General features: G+C 42.8%; 1 protein-coding gene across 1 annotated transcript in view; it reads right to left on the bottom strand.

Moving 5' to 3' along the window:
- The window catches only part of WWP1 (WW domain containing E3 ubiquitin protein ligase 1), a 142,124-nt gene that overhangs the window by 105,318 nt on the left and 15,667 nt on the right, over positions 1-21,139 (bottom strand). The window contains exon 2 of the mRNA XM_024206087.2: positions 7,304-7,394. Within this exon, the coding sequence (XP_024061855.2) occupies positions 7,304-7,373 (70 nt within the window). The 5' untranslated portion in view covers positions 7,374-7,394. The remainder of the gene's footprint in view (positions 1-7,303; positions 7,395-21,139) is intronic.

Below are 21,139 nucleotides of genomic sequence, written 5' to 3'. Positions count from 1 at the left end.
TCTCATGTATAAAAGCATGTCCACTAGCATGATTTTTGTGCTCTGTAATATAACTTCTAAAACCTCAGCTATCTGAAGCAGGGTTGGTTTTGGCACCTAATATCCATCCTTGGGTTATATCCAAGTATACCTAATGAGTTTTTGGCAGCAATTTTGTGCACTTGTAGAACTCCCAGAATGAGAATTATTTTTTATCCACAGCCAGGAATAAACTTTTTCTTTAGAATAATTACCAACATATTTTGCCTTTTTTCCCCCCTAGATCTGTCCGTCTATCAGATATTCAAACTTCCTACTCGAAATCTGTTTTCTAGGAATCTAAGGTTGTATTTTGGCAACAGTATGTGTAAACACCCCAAATACAGGAATTTAAAGTCTGCATGCTCACAAGTACTATAGTTACTTATTTAGGAAACTTCTTATATGTCACCAGAACTCTGTTGCCATCAGTAGCATAAATAGTATTTTCTAAACTTCTTCTAGCATAGTGAATAATCTTTAAATTTTACCAGGTCCTTCTATTATAGTAGAGGATTCCTGTGATGAAGGTCTGAAATGCCCCACCATACCAACCTTTATGTAAAGACCTTTCCTTTCTAATCTGAGAGAGGGAAGGGAGCATATTCTCTCCCACTATTTGAATTCGGTTTCCCCTAACTCTTATTGTTGTTCTGTTCTCTTTTCAGTAGTTTATCGGCATTGTCTTCGAGATGCTTCAGTGAGAAACTTTTTCAGAGGCATCTTGAATCCAGTCTGATTGCTAAAAGCCTTCCATGTCATGAAAGCACAATATATACACCATAATATCACAAGTTGAGATATATTTGGGTTTGCTAGGCCTAATATTTGCATAATTAGAGAACCATGTACAATGAGCCTACTTATTAAGACATTTTGGGGCTGAATAATTTTGATATTTCTCCTTTTAACCAGAAGACTAATAGTGGTAAGTAGAACTGAGAAAATAATGGATTTTTGTGCTTGAGGGACTAAACCACAAAATCCAGTGGGGGGGGGGGGTTTCAATTTGAATTGAAACAAATTTTTTCAAAATTTTTCATCAAATTGAAAAATTTGGGGCAGGGGTGGAATAAATTTACCCAGATGTTTCAGGTCAGTCCAAAACAAAATTTGTCAGCATTTTGGTTCATTCAGGCCGTTTTCAAGTGTTTTCCATCTTGGGGGTGGTGGTGTGGGGGTTAAAAATTGGCCAAATTTGAATTTGAAATGCTGTTTCTAAATGTTTTGACGTAGTATAAATAAAAGGGGATGGCTGACATAGGAACACTCTGCGCTATGAGAGCTGAAGGTGGCACCATAGCTTGTGAAGAGTGGACTGGTGCCGCATCTTTAGGCAGCTCCATCGGTGCCATGACAGAGGAGGTAGGCTTCTGTTTGCCTCTCCACTCCGAGTCTGCCTGCTTGGGGCCACTGGCTTTCACGGTACATGCGGTACCAGAGGATCCCGGTGCCTCATATGTACTCAGCTGTGGTGTGGTCGGTACCGAGGATATAAAATGAGCCGGAGATAGTTTCTTTTTCGGTGGCTCTTTAAGAGGGGAGGTTGATGCTCTTTTTCTTGCTGCCTTTTTGGGGGAGTGAGCCTTCCTCTGTGAGGAGGGTGAAAACTGCCTTTCAGAAGGAGTCTTAGGAGACCATTGTCCAGAGAGGGTCTGCTGTCCGGGATCGGATGCCAGGCACAGGGACTTCTCCATCAGGATAAGTTTAAGACGTAGGGCTCTGTCCTTCCTGGCGCGACCCTTTAAGTTGCTGCAATGAGAGCACTTTTGTGAGATGTGTCTCTCAACTAGGCACCAGATGCACTAAGAGTGTCCGTCAGAGACCAGGATCGCCTCCCGGCAGGAAAGACAACACTTAAAGCCTGGTGAACTGGGTATGGCCCAAACTGTAGCGGTTCAGCCCTAAGGAGTATTCAAACTTGAAGGAAAGGAAAGGGAAAAGGGGAGAAAGGGCTAACTAAAGCTAACAAGCGTACTGAAGACTATTCTAATCCTAAAGATAACTATCAATTTTAATACTGTGGGGAGCTCGGTCTCAGGCTGAGGATGATTGAGAAGGAACTGAGGGGAGTCTGGTCACATGGCCCTAGATAGGCGCCAACAACAGCATGAGACGGGGAGAGTATATGCACAACCCAGACGACCACTGCGGCTGAAATTCTCCAATCAAAGGCACAGGGACACACATTCACCTCAAGTGAAGCACCCACAGAGACACTTCTCAAAGAAGAACTGGGTGTCTTCTTCTGGTTCCAGGTGCTTATCCCTTAGTGACTTCCACCAGTTCAGTGATTTGAATTTCTTTAAAAATTTGTCAGCAAACATGTACCGTTTGAATATTATTTTTATTTAATTTAAATGATTTTAAGAGATTACAAATTTAGGCCTTAAGAGAGGTTGTCAATTCAAATTTAATTTTAAAAGAGGTTTATTTTTTTAAAAGAAAAAAAAGCATTTAATTTAAATTTTAAAAAATCAATTTTTTTAAAAGATTGATTTTTATTCACCATGGGAAGTATGAGGGCACTTGGGACACAGAGACAGTTCCAACAGACACTGGTGGCCAAAATATTCTGATCGTAAATTCATGCACCAAGAATGGAATCTATATGGAAAAAAATCACTCAAAGAAGAAAGTTTAGATCTCCAACTCATCTGATGCTCTATGTATTAAATTAATTGGAGAACATAACATAAGAACGGCCATAGTGGGTCAGACCAAAGGTCCATCTAGCCCAGTATCCTGTCTACCGACAGTGGCCAATGCCAGGTGCCCCAGAGGGAGTGAACCTAACAGGAAATGATTAAGTGATCAATCTCCTGTCATTCATCTCCACCCTCTGACAAACAGAGGCTAGGGACACCATTCCTTACCCATCGTGGCTAACAGCCATTAATGGACTTAACCTTCATGAATGTATCCAGTTCTCTTTTAAACACTGTTATAGTCCTAGCCTTCAACCTCCTCAGGTAAGGAGTTCCACAAGTTGACTGTGCGCTGTGTGAAGAACTTCTTCCTTTTATTTGTTTTAAACCTGATGCCTATTAATTTCATTTGGTGACCCCTAGTTCTTGTATTATGGGAATAAGTAAATAACTTTTCCTTATCTACTTTCTCCACATCACTCATAATTTTATATACCTCTATCATATCTCCCCTTAGTCTCCTCTTTTCCAAGCTGAAAAGTCCTAGCCTCTTTAATCTCTCTCCTCATATGGGACCCTCTCCAAACCCCTAATCATTTTAGTTGCTCTTCTCTGAACCTTTTCTAGTGCCAATATATCTTTTTTGAGATGAGGAGACCACATCTGTACGCAGTATTCAAGATGTGAGCGTACCATCGATTTATATAAGGGCAATAATATATTCTTCGTTTTATTCTCTATCCCCTTTTTAATGATTCCTAACATCCTGATTGCTTTTTGACCGCCTCTGCACACTGCGTGGACATCTTCAGAGAACTATCCACGATGACTCCAAGATCTTTTTCCTGATTCGTTGTAGCTAAATTAGCCCCCATCATATTGTATGTATAGTTGGGGTTATTTTTTCCAATGTGCATTACTTTACATTTATCCACATTAAATTTCATTTGCAATTTTGTTGCTCAATCACTTAGTTTTGTGAGATGATGTTCTATAGCAATGTCACAAATTCAGAAGCTAGCAACTTTTCAAATTAGACTAAATTACGGTCCTGAGTAGATCACACCTCAGTCCTGTAAAATAAGCTTTTTTTATTTGCTATGTTATGCCTCAATTTCCTTCAAATAAATATCACAATGCTATAATCACCATCTCATCCTCCTCACTGCAGTTTCTCCCACCATAATTCTGCATACAACCCAGCTTCCTCCACACTTCTCCCCACAGTTGCTCTCCCCACTCCGAACTCAATACAAATAATCCAACTCCATGCCCCCCATAGCCTCTTCCCCAAGGCCTACTCAACACAAAAATATTCATTCTAAAATGTGCATAAAGCATTCCCTTCTAAAGCAAACCTAAACCATTAAAACTAGTTAAGCGTGGATCAGAAATATGGCACATTGTTTCTTTGAGTGGCCACAAACCTGGAATGAGCGTAAAATTATGCTTCACATGAACAAAAAAATAAAGGAAGACAAGCCAAACAATAGCTATTCACCCACCTCAGAAAAAACAGCTAATCCATATAAAAAGCACTCTCTCAGGAAACAACAAAATTGCAAGTCTCTATATCATAAACTGTTCAGGAAGGACAGGCAGGGCAGAAAAGGTGGGGGAGTTGCATGGGATGTAAGAGAGGAGTATGACTGCTCAGAGCTCCGGTATGAAACTGCAGAAAAACCTGAGTCTCTCTGAATTAAGTTGAGAAGTGTAAGCAACAAGGGTGATGTCGTGGTGAGAGTCTGCTATAGACCACCAGACCAGGGGGATGAGGTGGACGAGGCTTTCTTCTGGCAACTAGCAGAAGTTACTAGATCACAGGCACTGGTTCTCATGGGAGACTTTAATCACCCTGATATCTGCTGGGAGAGCAATACAGTGGTGCACAGACAATCCAGGAAGTTTTTGGAAAGTGTAGGGGACAATTTCCTGGTGCAAGTGCTGGAGGAACCAACTAGGGGCAGAGCTCTTCTAGACCTGCTGCTCACAAACCGGGAAGAATTAGTAGGGGAAGCAAAAGTGGACGGGAACCTGGGAGGCAGTGACCATGAGATGGTTGAGTTCAGGATCAGGACACAAGGAAGAAAGGACAGCAACAGAATATGGACCCTGGACTTCAGAAAAGCCGACTTTGACTCCCTCAGGGAACTGATGGGCAGGATCCCCTGGGAGAATAACATGAGGGGAAAGGAGTCCAGGAGAGCTGACCGTATTTTAAAGAATCCTTATTGAGGTGGCAGAAAAAACCATCCTGATGTGTAGAAAGAATAGTAAATATGGCAGGTGACTAGCTTGGCTTAACAGTGAAATCCTTGCTGATCTTAAACGCAAAAAAGAAGCTTACAAGAAGTGGAAGATTGGACAAATGACCAGGGAGGAGTATAAAAATATTGCTCAGGCATGCAGGAGTGAAATCAGGAAGTGCAAATCACACTTGGAGTTGCAGCTAGCAAGAGATGTTAAGAGTAACAAGAAGGGTTTCTTCAGGTATGTTAGCAACAAGAAGAAAGTCAAGGAAAGTGTGGGACCCTTACTGAATGAGGGAGGCAACCTAGTGACAGAGGATGTGAAAAAAGCTAATGTATTCACTGCTTTTTTTGCCTTTGTCTTCACAAACAAGGTCAGCTCCCAGATTGCTGCACTGGGCAACACAGTATAGGGAGGAGGTGACCAGCCCTCTGTGGAGAAAGAAGTGGTTTGGGACTATTTAGAAAAACTGGACGAGCACAAGTCCATGGGGCCGGATGCGCTGCAGCCGAGGGTACTAAAGAAGTTGGCGGATGTGACTGCAGAGCCATTGGCCATTATCTTTGAAAACTCATGGCGATCGGGAGAGGTCCCGGATGACTTGAAAAAGGCTAATGTAGTCCCCATCTTTAAAAAAGGGAAGGAGGAGGATCCGGGGAACTACAGGCCAGTCAGCCTCACCTCAGTCCCTGGAAAAATCATGGAGCAGGTCCTCAAGGAATCAATTCTGAAGCACTTAGAGGAGAGGAAAGTGATCAGGAACAGTCAGCATGGATTCACCAAGGGCAAGTCATGCCTGACTAACTTAATTGCCTTCTATGAGGAGATAACTGGGTTTGTGGATGAGGGGAAAGCAGTGGATGTGTTATTCCTTGACTTTAGCAAAGCTTTTGATACGGTCTCCCACAGTATTCTTGCAGCCAAGTTAAAGAAGTATGGGCTGGATGAATGGACTATAAGGTGGATAGAAAGCTGGCTAGATTGTCGGGCTCAACGGGTAGTGATCAATGGCTCCATGTCTAGTTGGCAGCCGTTATCAAATGGAGTGCCCCAAGGGTCGGTCCTGGGGCCAGTTTTGTTCAATATCTTCATTAATGGTCTGGAGGATGGCATGGACTGCACTCTCAGCAAGTTTGCAGATGACACTAAACTGGGAGGAGTGGACACGCTGGAGGGTAGGTATAGGATACAGAAGGACCTAGACAAATTAGAGGATTGGGCCAAAAGAAACCTGATGAGGTTCAACAAGGACAAGTGCAGAGTCCTGCACTTAGGACAGAAGAATCCCATTCACTGTTACAGACTGGGGACCGAATGGCTAGGAAGCTGTTCTGCAGAAAAGGACCTAGGGGTTACAGTGGCCGAGAAGCTGGATATGAGTCAACAGTGTGCCCTTGTTGCCAAGAAGGCTAATGGCATTTGGGGCTGTATAAGTAGGGGCATTGCTAGCAGATCAAGGGACGTGATCATTCCCCTCTATTCGACATTGGTGAGGCCTCACCTGGAGTACTGTGTCGTTTTGGGCCCCACGCTACACGAAGGATGTGGAAAAATTGGAAAGAGTCCAGCGGAGGGCAACAAAAATGATTAGGGGGCTGGAGCACATGACTTATGAGGAGAGGCTGAGGGAACTGGGATTGTTTAGTCTGCAGAAGAAAAGAATGAGGGGGGATTTGATAGCTGCTTTCAACTACCTGAAAGGGGGTTCCAAAGAGGATGGATCTAGACTGTTCTCAGTGGTACCAGATCACAGAACAAGCAGTAATGGTCTCAAGTTGCAGTGGGGGAGGTTTAGGTTGGATATTAGGAAAAACTTTTTCACTAGGAGGGTGGTGAAGCACTGGAATGGGTTACCTAGGGAGGTGGTGGAATCTCCTTCCTTAGAGGTTTTTAAGGTCAGGCTTGACAAAGCCCTGGCTGGGATGATTTAGTTGGGATTAGGTCCTGCTTTGAGCAGGGGGTTGGACTAGATGTCCTCCTGAGGTCCCTTCCAACCCTGATATTCTATGATCATTTCATTTTTGCTGACCGCACAAAAAGACAGCACACTTTGAACATTACAAGTGTGTAAACAAACCCTGCTAAAAATAATCAAAATATCCTGATTTATACTACAATACTTTATGCTTTTCTTTTTATCCTCGATTTTCCTTTTAAATGTCTTGTGAAACTAATTTGTATTATTTCCAAGGTATTTATACATTAGTAATAAGTAAATAAGTTTGAGTGACATGGGATAATATTTTCTGATACTGTCCTCAAACTCAGTCTATATCAATAAAGGTTACACAGTTTTTATGCTACAAAGGATTGTTTACCATGAAAAAGAATACTTTCTGGACTAATGGCCACATATTAATATATGTAATACACAGATTATTACTTACTAGTTACTTGCATCTGTAATCTTCCATTATGGTTGTTACTGGTATCAGATCTTGGTGAGGCTGTGGCCATGTCAGAAGCTAAAGCTTTAGCCTATAAAAAAAGAAAAAGATTAATATGTCTATACACATACCCATTTAGTTTACTTAAAAAATCCAACTTCACATGTTGTCCACAAGTATAAACTAAAATAAACTGAGAAACTAAAACAGTGAGTTTCTTTCTGTCACGGAGATATAGCAAACAGGATATATTATTTTATAACCAAATTAAAGTAATGGTTTTACATTTCTATTGTGCCTTCTAGTTAAGGACCTCAAAGCACTTTACAAATGTTAAATGAAGTAGCTTCAGAATACCCATCTGAATTAGGGAAGTATTACCTCCATTTTATAGATGGAGAAAGTGAAGTAGAACACTCACAGAATAATAGAAAAACACAGGGCTGGAAGGGACTGCAAAGAGGTCATCTAATCCTGCCCAAGATAAGGCAGGATTAACTACACCTAAAACATCCCTGCCAGGTGTTTATCCAACGTGTTATTAAAAACCTCCAATTACAGGGATTTCACAGCCTCCAAGGGTATGTCTACACTACCCGCCGGATTGGCGGGCAGCCATCGATCCAGCAGGGAATCGATTTATCGTGTCTAGTCTAGACGTGATAAATCAACCCCCAAGCAGTCTCCCATTGACTCCTGTACAGCGCCGCAAGAGGCGCAGGCAGAGTTGATGGGGGAGCGGCAGCAGTCAACTAACCGCGGTAAGTCGATCTAAGTACGTCGACGCTACGTTATTCACGTAGCTGAAGTTGCGAAACTTAGATCGATCCCCACCGCCCAGTGTAGACCTGGGCTAAGTAACTTGTTGCAATGCTTATCTATCCTTAAAGTTCGATATTAGGAAATACTTTCTATCCTAAAGTTTCCCTGTGGCAAACCAAGCCGATTACTTCTTGTCCAACCCTCAGTGGACATGGAGAACAACTCATCACTGTCCTCTTTATACCAACCTTTTACGTATTTGAAGACTTATCATACCCCCACTCAACCTTCTTTTCTGTAGCTGAAACATGCCCAATTCTTTCAACCTTTCCTCAGAGGTTAAGTTTTCTAAACCTCTTACCATTTTTGTTACTCTCCTCTGGACTCTGACTAATCTGTCCACATCTTTAAGTGTGGTATCCAAAACTGGACACATTACTCCAGCTGAGGATTCACCAGTGCTGAGTAGAATGGAACAATTACATCCCATGTCTTACATACAACTATCTTGTTAATACATCCCAGAATGACACTTGCTATTTTCACAACAGCACCCCGCTGTGCTGTTTCAATTTGTGATCCATTATAGTAATTTCCAAGATCCTTTTCTGCAGTACTACTGCCCAGTCATTTCCCACAGTGTTTGTGATTTTTCCATCTTTTCCTACTTTGCAGGTGTCTTTACTGAATGTCACCATATTGATTTCATACCAATTATTCAGTTTATCAGGATCATTGTAAATTCTAATTCTGTCCTTAAAGTGCTTGCAACCCCTCAACCTGGTATCTGCAAATGTTATAAGCATACTCTCCACTCCATCATCCAAGTAATTAATGAAAATATGTAGTCCCTGCTGGACTCCACTTGATATATGTGCCCAGTTTGACAGCTAACTCTTAATAATTATTCTGAGTATGTTCGTTCACCAGTTATGCACCCACCTTACAATAGTTTGAACTAGACTAAGATTCCCTCGTTTGAGAATGTCATGCAGGACCATGTCAAAAGCCTTTCTGAAGTCAAGATACATGTCTACTTTTTCCCCCAATCCACTAGGCCAGTTGACCTTTTAAAGAATGAAGTTAGGTTGAAACAAATTAGGTTGTTTCTTTCTATTTAGATGTTAAGTACTTCGGTGCAGGGACTGTCTCTTCCTGTTTGTTCAGTTCCTACAACAATGAGGTCCTACTCTCTGATGAGATGTTACAGTAGTGTCTGAAAATAAGATAAATAACTTGTCTGCAGACGAGCCAGAAAAAGACCACAGCTCTGACTCCATGCCCTAGGGTTTAGTCACAAAAATATATAATTTAAAATGTAACTGTCAAAACTTGGATATGTGCATATGTAATTAATTTATGTTTGTAACCTGAACAGGTATGACAACGACAACAACATGTAAGACATTTACATAGGAGCAAAGAGACAAGATATATACAGGGTCCTGTGAAGTCTGCAGGACAGAGATCAAATTCTGTGGCAAGCAACTCTATATTCTATGGTAAGAACTCCTAAATTCTCCAGCACTGTTAATTTATTGTAGTTCCATGAAATACTCTTCATTCTAGCCATCCCACCCCCAAACACACAATACTATGGATCAGTTTTAAATATTAATTTACATACAATTTGTCAATAAAGGCTTTCAGCAACTATTTCTGATTAAGTATTTTGTCCTCTGCATTCTCCAGATGACCCAACTCAGCGTGGATCAGAAGTTATGACTTTAACTTGGCACTTCAGTTTAGTATCTCCATCTCCCACTTCGTACATGCCAGGGAAGCAAGCCTCAAGCCTCAGCTGCTGCTCTATTCCCTAGGCAGCCTACCTGCCCAGCACTTCTGGTTCCTACTCCTCCCTGACTGCAAACAGTACTCTAGCACTTACTCTCTCTGCACATACCTTTGCCTTATTCTACAGAACAGTGAAGAGAGAATTCACTGCAATTCAATTAATTTCCCCTTGTGGAGAAAGGTCCAGAGTATGCAGCAGCTCCAGGCACCTAAATAAAACAAAGTGCTGGGCACACTGCTGCAATGAAATAATGAAGTGTGCAAGAAAAATGCTGAATTCTGTGTTATCTTGGGAAAAATACCAAATATACCATTGCTGCAGAATCATGGAGTCCATAAAGCATGTGAGGTGACCTAGGCAATTCACCCTTCTCAGAACTATTGTTTCAGGCTGTTTACAGACTCAAATGGGTATCATAGAATCATAGATTATTTGGGTTGGAAGGGACCTCAGGAGGTCATCTAGTCCAACCCCCTGCTCAGAGAAGGACCAATCCCCAACTAAATCCCCAAATGGCTCCCTCAAGGATTGAACTCACAACCCTGGGTTTAGCAGGCCAATGCTCGAACCACTGAGCTATCCCTCCCCCGCTCAGTTACACAGAGTTCACATTTTCAAGGTTATCTTTGCAACCATAAGGATTAGACTTTTTTAAAAAATGAATGCCAAGATTCTGGACACAATTCTGTAGCAAAGAATACATTGGACTTTGGAAATACAGATACTGCAGACATTGGGAGGCTGGGGGAGTGGGAGAGAGAACGAGTGAAATTACTATTTCAAACACCTAACCACTATTTTTGTCCCTCAAATCTCAAGCAATTTTGTATACACAATTAAGTCTGACATACCAAATTAAATGCCTGCAGACTACTTGTGGGGCAGATATGATCTACACATACTGAAAAGCTTATATCAAAAATGTAAAAAGCATGAAGTTATTTTAAAAGTTTAAAAATAGGCAAGTGCTTTTTAGTCCATGGACACTAAATTTTCCACTATAAGACTGAAAACAATGTAGCTAGTACAATATATTGTGACATTTATAAAGCTTGAATTGATCTCACATTAAATGTCCCCACACCTCTTGTCTATATAATTAAAAAAGCTGTACCTTTTAACTCATTCAAATTTGATGGAAGGAGTTATTGATGCCTTTTTTTTTAAATTTAAATTATTTGCATATATTATAGTTAGTTTAGGCCTCAGCGTATCTTGTTATAGTAAATAATTTTCCAATGTAAAATTAAACAGGTTTACTTTTAAAACGAAAAATGAATTTACATAAAAAACATTTTAAACCCACTGTGCACCTGCCTCATATACCGCAATTGTTCTATGATGTGTTGTGAAAGGCTCTGCTTCCTCCAAATGTATGCTCACCTGCTGTATGTAAAGAAGCCATATCCACCTTCATCTATACCATGCAAAGAGCCAGAACTCCTTCTGAGCCCTACTCTTCATCATTATGTATCTGTGCACATCATCTCAGTTTATATTTGAATGCATGTGCATTACTTATAAAACACAGATAATTTTATCAGATATAAGTCAGTGTACATGCCATGAAGTTGTAAAAAACGTATTTCATTAAATTAAATCAAGTAAGGTTCTAAGTTGCTGCCACTTTTCTGTCTCCACCTAAGGTGCTAAGTCTTCACTCTCTCACACACACACACACACACACACACACACACACGTGCGCGCACACACCCACGCACACGCGCACACCAGAAAAACTGCACTTTTTTCACTCCTTCCATGCTAGAAAATAATGGATCAACTATTTGATGACATTTTATGAAGGAAAAAAAAAATATATCATACTTTGACTCCAAAGTAATCATACCAATTGTCAACTGCAAAGATAAAACTGGGAAATTTATAAGCAATCGAAAATGTCCCTTCTTAACAGAAACACATGGGGAACCTTAGCTATGAGAATTACCAATAATAAAAATGGTAATTATATTTAAAATAATCTTGAATACAGGTGTCCAGGAATCAACACCACACAAAAAAAGTCTGGAGGATTTAGAAGTAAATTTTCAGATCTAAAGGGGTAATAAAAGATAACTACTAGCAGGAGAGCCAGAAAATCAGTCGTGAAATTCATGGCTTGAAGAATCAACTTGTAAGTGGGAATTCAGCTGGTGAAGTGGGCCTAAATATCAATTTGTGCAAACTTTTAAATTTAAAGTATCTAGCCTTTATAGATGCAGACAATATACAACAAAATAGCGTTTTCCTGAGTCTGCAGACAGTACCGTCCGAATGGCCCTGCTGCTTATTGCTTTGACTGATAACAGAGGAGGATGGGGACTGAGTAAAGTTGTTTTTACTACTCCTTTTTCCTCCTCCTACCCCACATCCTAACAGAAGCCAGGACACTGAGACAGGTCCCTTTCCCCAATGCCCTCTTCATAGTAGCTAAGCCTCTAAATAAGGTCCAGGAACAGCATCCTGATTCAAATCTCAACATACTCTCCCTTCTCAGCAGCCAGGGGTAACCAGGGGTCTCAGTTAAATATTTCTCCTGGACTGAATAGGAATCTTGGGCCTATGGCCACAGCTGTATTCATAATACATCTCTACATGAGACAACCTTGGACTGAAACCCAGTGGAAGCAATACATGGACTTTCACATCACACATGGGTCATTTTCATCCTGTGGTCTCTGACATAACAATCCAGGGGACAATGCACAGGACAGTGATGAACTTTTAAATTTCTTCCATCCAACTTCTAATGACACTGGACATGTCCAATATTTTATAAGAGAACAATTCCCTCTCATCTCCAAATGCCACCTCATTACTGGGCACCCTAATGCCCAGGCACCCTAATGCCCAGTGTGATGCTGTCCTACTTATCCCCCCCCCCACCCGCCGAGCTCCTAACGACTCCACAAAAAAGCTTTATTCCCTCAACAACACTCCTCCTTGGGGGGCTGGTTTATTACTAAAAATGTAGAGCAAACATTAAGTAACAAAAGTCCCCCAAAACAGTCCATTTATAACCTCCATGGATATAGTCCTTAAAAATCCATGACATCTAATCCATTGATGTAACATACCACACTCCAGCATCTTTCACTACACCTGGTCTTTTCTTTGATCCTCTCCCATCCTTCTCCCAGAACAGGTACCCCAGCTCTTCCTGCTGGAGTGCAACCCCACTCTTCCCAGCCATAACCCCATCCCGCCTCTCTGCTGAAAATTCATTCTCATCACAGGAATATTCATTACTCTCCCTGTTCCACTAACTTCTCATCTCAGACTGGCCAGCAGGTAGGCCCTACTACTGTTCCCTGGCCCTCAGCCTTATGTTCCTCTGGTTCCAGCTCTCCAGCATGGAGATATCAGTGAGTAAGCTCCTTTGCTGCTCCTGCCTTCAGCCCACTCTGGCCCTCAGCTCTATCTGGAAAATCAGCAGGCAATTAACTCTGCTATTTTCTTGCTTTCACCCCCTCCAGCCTGAGACCTCCTACAGATTTCTTCAGGGACCTCTCCCCTCTCTAATTCTCCCTCATCCTTTATAGCCCCAGGTGTTGCCCCACCCATTTAACTGGCCAAACTTGGAGCCCCTGTTCTGGCACAGGGATGGTAGACCTGCTTTACTTAAAGGGGCCAGTCATCCTGTAACAATGAAGGATTCAAATTTGATTTCTCCAGAATCGGCTGTACATAATCCAGTGCACATGCCAAGGAAGTTTCCTATATCCTTGTAACTAGCCCAATTCAGATTACCATTCCCTGGCAGTGCTATGCGTATCAAAAACTTTCAGGGCCCTAACATCCCGAAGAGTGACTGTGGTTCAGACAGACATCAGGCTACCATGTTTTCTTTAAACAAGCAGGATGGCTCCAGATACTGCCTTTTCTGTCTGGAATCGTCTGTCCAACATGACATTTCTACTTACCATGTACCTGGACAGAAAGAACAACAACAGAAAGACTTGGCCAATTTATGATATATTTTCATGAGTGCCTATCTTTAGATCAGTGAGGCATAGATCACATTTCTCCAGTAGTGACCACTAGCCTAGTTCACCAGCAACATACAAAGGGATCTGTTGGTCTTTTGTTTATGGCTCTGAGAACAGATCATATGAGCAAGGGATGCCTTCTCTAGCTACTGGTGAAGGAGGATTCTTTATGCCTTTCCTCTAAGTCTTCTGATAACAAGAGTGCTGGTACAGCTCGGAAGAAAAAGGTTTTATCCTAAAATCTCCACATTGACCTAGAACAATATGGTTCTCAATTTTGTTGCAAATGGTCAAAGCTGATCCTATTAGGAGGAGCATCTGGTCTCAGCTGACCACTTAGACCCAGGTACTTTGTTTCAACTTGGGAGACCTCTCTCTAACAGATTGGCTTCTGACAAGAAAGAGCTCTTTAGCTATTGTGTCTCCAGGCAGGTTGTTCATATTTTCTTGGAACAGCCACTGGAAATAAAATAGAAATGGAGGTGGGGGGAGGAGAGTCTGTGGAGAATGTTGACTGATTCAGGAATATTTCTGTCACTGCATAAACTTACAGTGGGCTATTTTTGGATTCAGACTCAAGGAAAGACTCCCGCTTTAATTTTTGTCATGCAAAATCTGCTTCTGACTCTCTTGCCTGCTCCAGGGAGAAAGCATCACGCTTCTAATGGCAACAAGCAGCAGGGTTCAGAATCTAATTTGGAGCAAGAATCCAAGAAGTTACCCACCTAGATTTTTTATACCCCATACATCTTAAGGAGGCTTTTTTTCAATTTCCCATACATTCATTTTCATCAACATTTCCTATACGCTGCAGTTAAAAACAACCATTCACTTCATAAGACATAAGATATAAGAATGGTCATACTGGGTCAGACCAAAGGTCCATCTAGCCCAGTATCCTGTCTTCTGACAGTGGTCAATGCCAGGTGCCCCACAGGGAATGAACAGAACAGGTAATTATCAAGTGATCCATTCCCTGTCGTGTATTCCCAGCTTCTGGCAAACACAGGCCAGGAACACCATCCCTGCCCATCCGGGCTAATAGCCATTGATGGACCTATCCTCCATTAATTTATCTAGTTCTTTCTTGAACCCCATTATAGTCTTGGCCTTCACAACATCCTCTGGCAAGGAGTTCCACAGGTTGACTGTGTGTTGTGTGAAGAAATACTTCCTTTTGTTTGTTTTAAACCTGCTGACTATTAATTTCATTTGGTGACCCCTAGTTCTTCTGTTAGGAGAAGGAATAAACAACACTTTCTTATTTACTTTTTCCACACCATTCATGATTTTATAGACCTCAATCAGATCCCCCTTAGTCATTTCTTTTCCAAGCTGAAAAGTCCCAGTTTTATTAATCTCTCCTCTTAATCTCTCCCCCCTATTAAGCCGTTCCATACCCCTAAGCCCTTTTCTGAACCTTTTCCAATATATCTTTTTTGAGATGGGGTGACCACATCCGCACACAGTATATAAAATATGGGCGTACCATGGATTTATATAGAGGAAATATGATATTTTCTGTCTTATCTTATCTATCCCTTTCCTAATGATTCCCAACATTCTGTTCACTTTTTTGACTGCCACTGCACATTGAGTTGATGTTTTCAGAGAACTATCCACAATAGCTCCAAGATCTCTTTCTTCAGAGGTAACAGCTAATTTAGACCCCATCATTTTATATGTATAGTTGGAATTATGTTTTCCAATGTGCATTACTTTGTATTTATCAACATTTAATTTCATCTGCCATTTTGCTGCCCTGGACGGGAAACAGACACAGCTGAAGGGGCCGCAGCCTGAGCCGTCGCATGGCGGACGACATATGTGCACGCTGCCATGTGACCCAATAATCTGAGGTAGACCCGGGCCATGGTGAGCGGTGTGTTGAGATGCTGGCAATGAGATTTGACATTGTCTTCAACCTATCAGGTGGTAGAAATGCCCTGGCTCGGGTAGAGTCGAGTACCACTCTGATAATCCCAGTCCAACTGATAAACAAGCAAAAATCAACGTTAAAGTCTATCAACAGGCCCAGGGCATGGCATATGGTTTGCAGCACAGTGACACTGCGCTGGACTTGGGTCCTTTGATGAGCCAATTGTCGAGGTATAGGTAAATCTTGATACCACGACGTCTGAAGTAAGCTGCCATTACCGACATGCACTTGGTAAACACCCTTGTGACGGTTGCTAGGCCAAAAGGGAGCATCGCAAACTGGTAGTGGGTGGTCTCCACCATAAAGCACATGAAATGTTTGTGTTCATGGAATATAGATACATGGAAGCAAGCATCCTTTAAACCGACGGTGCCAGATCAGTCTCCTGGATCCAGGGAAGGGATGATGGAGGCCAGGGAGACCATGCAAAACTTCAACTTCCTGAGATATCTGTTGAGGTCTTGCAGGTCCAGGATGGGTCCTTGGCCTTCGGGATTAAAAAAAAAATAACAGGAGTAAAACCCCTTGCCCCTGAAATTTAGGAGGACTTCATCCACAGCTCCCACCTCCAGAAGGCCCTGCACCTCCTGAGTGAGCAGGCTCTCGTGAGAGGGGTCCCTGAAAAGGGACTGGGAGGGGGAACAGAAATAAACTGAAGCGTATAACCATGAGCCTCAGAACCCGGATGGTCAAAGGAGTTAAGTCCCCCTCGAAAAGATGTTGAGGCTACCAACCTCTCAGGGGATACCCTTTTTTTGAGGTGGCTACTTGGTGGGTGAGCTCGGTGCCCATTTCTTGTCATCTTGACAAGAGTGTAGATTTTCTCTTCATGGTGCACGACCAGTTGGGGTCGGCAGATGACAGTGCTGATGGTGACCGCTGCAGAGGAGAGGTATCGGGGTCAGGATCTGAGGCTGGTCACAATGAGTTCTCCATTAGTAAAAGTTTTATTCTCAATTCATGATCCTTTCTAACCCATGTCTTCAATTTGAGGCAGTGAGTGCACTTCTGTGATATGAGCCCCTCACCCAAACAGCATATGCACCGTCAGTGGCTGTTGCTCATGAGGATGGCCTCACAACAGGAGAGGCAGCTCTTAAACCCGGAGGATCTGAGCATAACCCTGAGTAGGGAAGGGCTTAGATAAAGTAAACCTACGCTAAACTAAAAAGTAACGGAGGAAAGAGTAAAGGAAAAAAACATTTTTAAAGGGGTAAAGGGAAGAAAAAAATAAAGGAAACAGACACTAACTAAAAACTTGCCACAGAAGTACTAATATTACTAAAGGCTCTACAGGCGTATGAAGGGCTCTACAAGGGATTCCAACCCAGACCAAGAGTGGTTGAGAAGGAACTGAGGGTGGTTGGACCACACAACACTATATAGCCACCGCCCACAGCATGAGACAGGGAGGAGCACATGTGCAACACAACAGGCACTGGGATCTCCAACCCCAGGTGCAGGGGAGCTACCGCACCCAGTGGAGCACCCGTAGGGACACCACTCGAAAGAATCACCTGTGGTTTATCTCATATCAAGGTGGGGGGGGGGGAAGGGAGCAAAAGCCTGAATGGAGGACAGAAATATTCTTTTGCATGTCTGTCCCTCAGAGTCACATGCATCCACCGTGAGACAAACGGTCAGGCCAACTCACTCAAACACTGCCAGCTCAATGTGGGAGAACGGGGGCTAAACCAGCAAGTCTTCAGATTGCACCCAAGATGATTCGTTCCATAAGAAACTTAGTAACTGTTTGTAACTTAGTCCAACAGCAAACCAAATTTTATTCCTGTTCTCAGCACCCACAGGCCTGGAAAACATGGACCTCCACAGGCTGGATCTTTAGGAATATGCCTTTCACCTCTTTCTCTTCAAGTCCATGGAGGCCTCAAAGACCATCCCAGAATTGAATTTAAGTAATCCTAATCACCCTTTTCTGACCCAGATTTCAGGATATACTGCGTTGATTTGAATGTCAGGTTGCCCAGGTTGGATACCACCAATTTCCCATGACATTCATCAGGGCTCCTCAAAACACAGCCAAAAGACAAAATTCTGAGGGTTCACCAAATGGTGATACTACCTACAACATGATCATTCTTGAGCTGGTGGAATTCCTTCTTAAGTACAAAAATATCTTTCTTCAGCTGAGTTTATATGATCATTGGAGGATATGGTATTCATGATATAAGAGGAGGAAGGTAAATTAATTATATTCCACACAGGTATGTCTTGGTCGACTTCTCTAAACTACTGTGTACTTTAAGGGCTTTTCTACACTAGGAACGCTTCAGTGGCACATCCCCAAGAGGCAGTAGCTAGATCGATGGAAGAATTCTTCCGTCAAACTAGCATTGTTTACCCAGGGACTTGGGTCAGTTTAAGTACATTGCTCAGGGGTATGGATTTTTCATACAGCTGAGCAATGTAGCTGGGTTGATTTAATTTTCCCATGTAGACCAGCCCTAAGCTAAGGTCCAGCCTTTTAAGTAGGAAGAACTCCCATGTCCTATACAAATGTTTCTAACAACTCCTTTCCCCAAAATAACCCACAAAAACCATCAGGTGAGACATAAAAGAAGCCAGCAAAAAGTCTTCGACTCAGCAACCTCATGAAAAACCAATCAGTATATTCAGCTTTCCAGATCCATTCTCTGTACCTATATATATCCTCTACCCCGTACCTAGTCAAACCAAGATACCTCCTAAAACTTCATCTGTTTTCTTAGTATTATTTTTAAAAATTTCAAAATATTACTCTGGAAAACAAACCTTACAGCAGCCATTTCACTTGTGGTATTTGTGACAAGGTTTACTCTTAACTAAAAGATTTTTTTAAAAAATATTTAAATTACACAGACTGTATTTACAACATTTTAAATATTTAAACGAGTTAATCTTTTAAATTCATAAGTCTAGAAAGTTTCAAGTAAAATGTTACTCTATTTTGAAAAGTTAGTCTGTAAATGTGGTTCCATATCAAATCTCATCAATTTATAATCTTTTGCCTTGCAGACTAAACAAGGGTTTCTTTTTCTCCATATAACACCAGCAACAAAGATACTGCAGGCCAGATACGCTTCTCAATTAAAGCTGCGCTGACCTGAAACAGGGCCGGCTCTGGCTTTTTTGCCGCCCCAGGGGGCGGCGGCCGGAGCCCTGGGAGGAGGGCGGCGAGCCCCGGCGGGGGCTCCTCTCTCCCCCCGGCGGCCGGGGGGAGGGCGCGGGGTGGGGGAGGGTGGCTGGTGTTACACCGGAGCCCCAGGGGGAGGGCAGCAAGCCCCGGTGGGGGCTCCTCTCTCCCCCCGGCGGCCGGGGTGAGGGCGGCGAGCCCCGGCCAGAGCTCGGCTCTCCTCCTGGCGGCCAGAGCTCAGGGGGCAGGGCGGCGAGCCCCGGAAGGGGCTCGGCGCCCTCCCCCCGCCCCGGCGGGCAGGGGGGAGAGCGGCGAGCCCCTTCCGGGGCTCGCTGCCCTGCCCCCTGAGCTCTGGCCGCCAGGGGGCGAGCCGAGCCCTCGCCGGGGCTCGCCCCCCCCCCCCCGGCGGCCGGGGGGAAGGGCGCCGGGGGGGGAGGGCGGCCAGAGCGCCGGGGGGAGGGCGCCGAGCCCGGCCGTGGCCCCGCTCTCCCCGGGGGCCGGAGCGCCGCGCCGCCCCCCTCCAGGTGCCGCCCCAAGCACCAGCTTGGTGGGCTGGTGCCTGGAGCCGGCCCTGACCTGAAATGCCATTTTAGTCACCCTTCCGAGCAGAACTACTCTTCAAAGGCCTGATTGGCCATAATCATTTACACCTGTGCAAAGTGAATGTAAAAATGCTAACATTTCAGAAGGGTGGTATTTTACACTCACTTTGCACATGGATAAAGCACTACACAATGTGCAAGTCAGTGGCCGATCAGATTTTCTAAGGGCTTGTCTACACTGGCGCTTTACAGCACTGCAACTTTCTCGCTCAGGGGTGTGAAAAAACACCCCTGAGTGCAGCAAGTTTCAGCGCTGTAAAGCGCCAGTGTAAACAGTGCACCAGCACTGGGAGCCGCGCTTCCAGTGCTCATAGCTACACCCCTCGTAGAGATGGGTTTTTTTAGAGCGCTCTCTCCCAGAGCTCTGACGCAGCCACACAAGCCTGTTAAAGCGCTGCTGCGTGCCAGTGTAGACTAGCCATAAGTCTTTCTTAGGAGTGAATGGCAGTGAACTAAAATAGGAATTTGTTTTCCATAGTTCGTATCAGACAAATAAACCCACTACAGCCCACAATGGGATTAATATGAATTTTGAAACTAAAAAAATAAAAATAAAAACATTCATGTCATTATTTCACTTCCTTAATTTTATGAATTAAAATATTTAAACAAGTCTTTATGGAGGAAAACAGATTGGAACTCACGCTGCCTTGATATCAGATGGAAAAATACCTATGGAACTAGCACTGAATGCTACAGTCTGTGTAGGAGATCATCATATCTAATCTCAGAGCAGTACTAGAGTTTGTTTTTTATAGTGGAAATTTAGCATTTAAAAAATAAATTTTTACAAACATCTGCATAGTTGTATTTATTTACAAGTGTTTCAGAAATATGGTGCATCTGCTATACACAAAACGTTGCTTTTGAAGAAATGAAAGTATTTATGCAATGATATTGACTTTCATTGGTAACTGTTTTCATTTTACATATTTCAGTTCTGTTGAACTTTGTACCAGTATTGCATATTTACCACACTTTGCCAGTTGACCATATCTCCTTGGGAACGACCTAGATTTCAACAGCAGAAGAGTTGCAACTCAGAATGAAGGAACTCTCACTTGTTCTCATTGCTACTCTATCCAATGCTAAAATACTCAGTCTCAAAAATGTACAAAAAACGTTAAGAAAACATTCTTGAATTGAATAGTTTTAGGATTCCTGGTAAGTTTCTGCCCTAGATGGTGAAGTTGTTAGCTAAACTTCTATTGGTATGTGTATGTGTGTTCATTCAGATTAACAGTTTTGTGACTGAATCTACTTTAGTTTTTGTAACTAGCCTGCTATTACTGTAATTAGACAATCTTTCTATCAGACAGGATTATAACAACTTCAGAGCTGTCACTTCTAATATCTGTCACCACAAAATGTAGTCAGGGACTTTAATACAGTCCTACAGATTATCTAACATCTCGTGGATTAATACTCCAATGATATTTTCCCCTATTTCAAGTTCATAAACTCTAATTTTTTTAGATAATCCAGTTTATGTCCTTGCTAAAGATAAGTACCTTTTTTCTTCTGTTTTACTATGACCCAAGCAGCGCCGGCTCCAGGCACCAACTGAGCAAGCTGGTGCTTGGGGCAGCAGACTGTTCGAGGCGGCATTCTGCCCA

The sequence above is a fragment of the Terrapene carolina genome, unplaced genomic scaffold, assembly GCF_002925995.2.
Source record: "Terrapene carolina triunguis isolate 2854851 unplaced genomic scaffold, T_m_triunguis-2.0 Scaffold58, whole genome shotgun sequence".
NCBI lineage: Eukaryota > Metazoa > Chordata > Testudines > Emydidae > Terrapene > Terrapene triunguis.
This window is presented reverse-complemented; position numbering and strand designations above follow the sequence as displayed.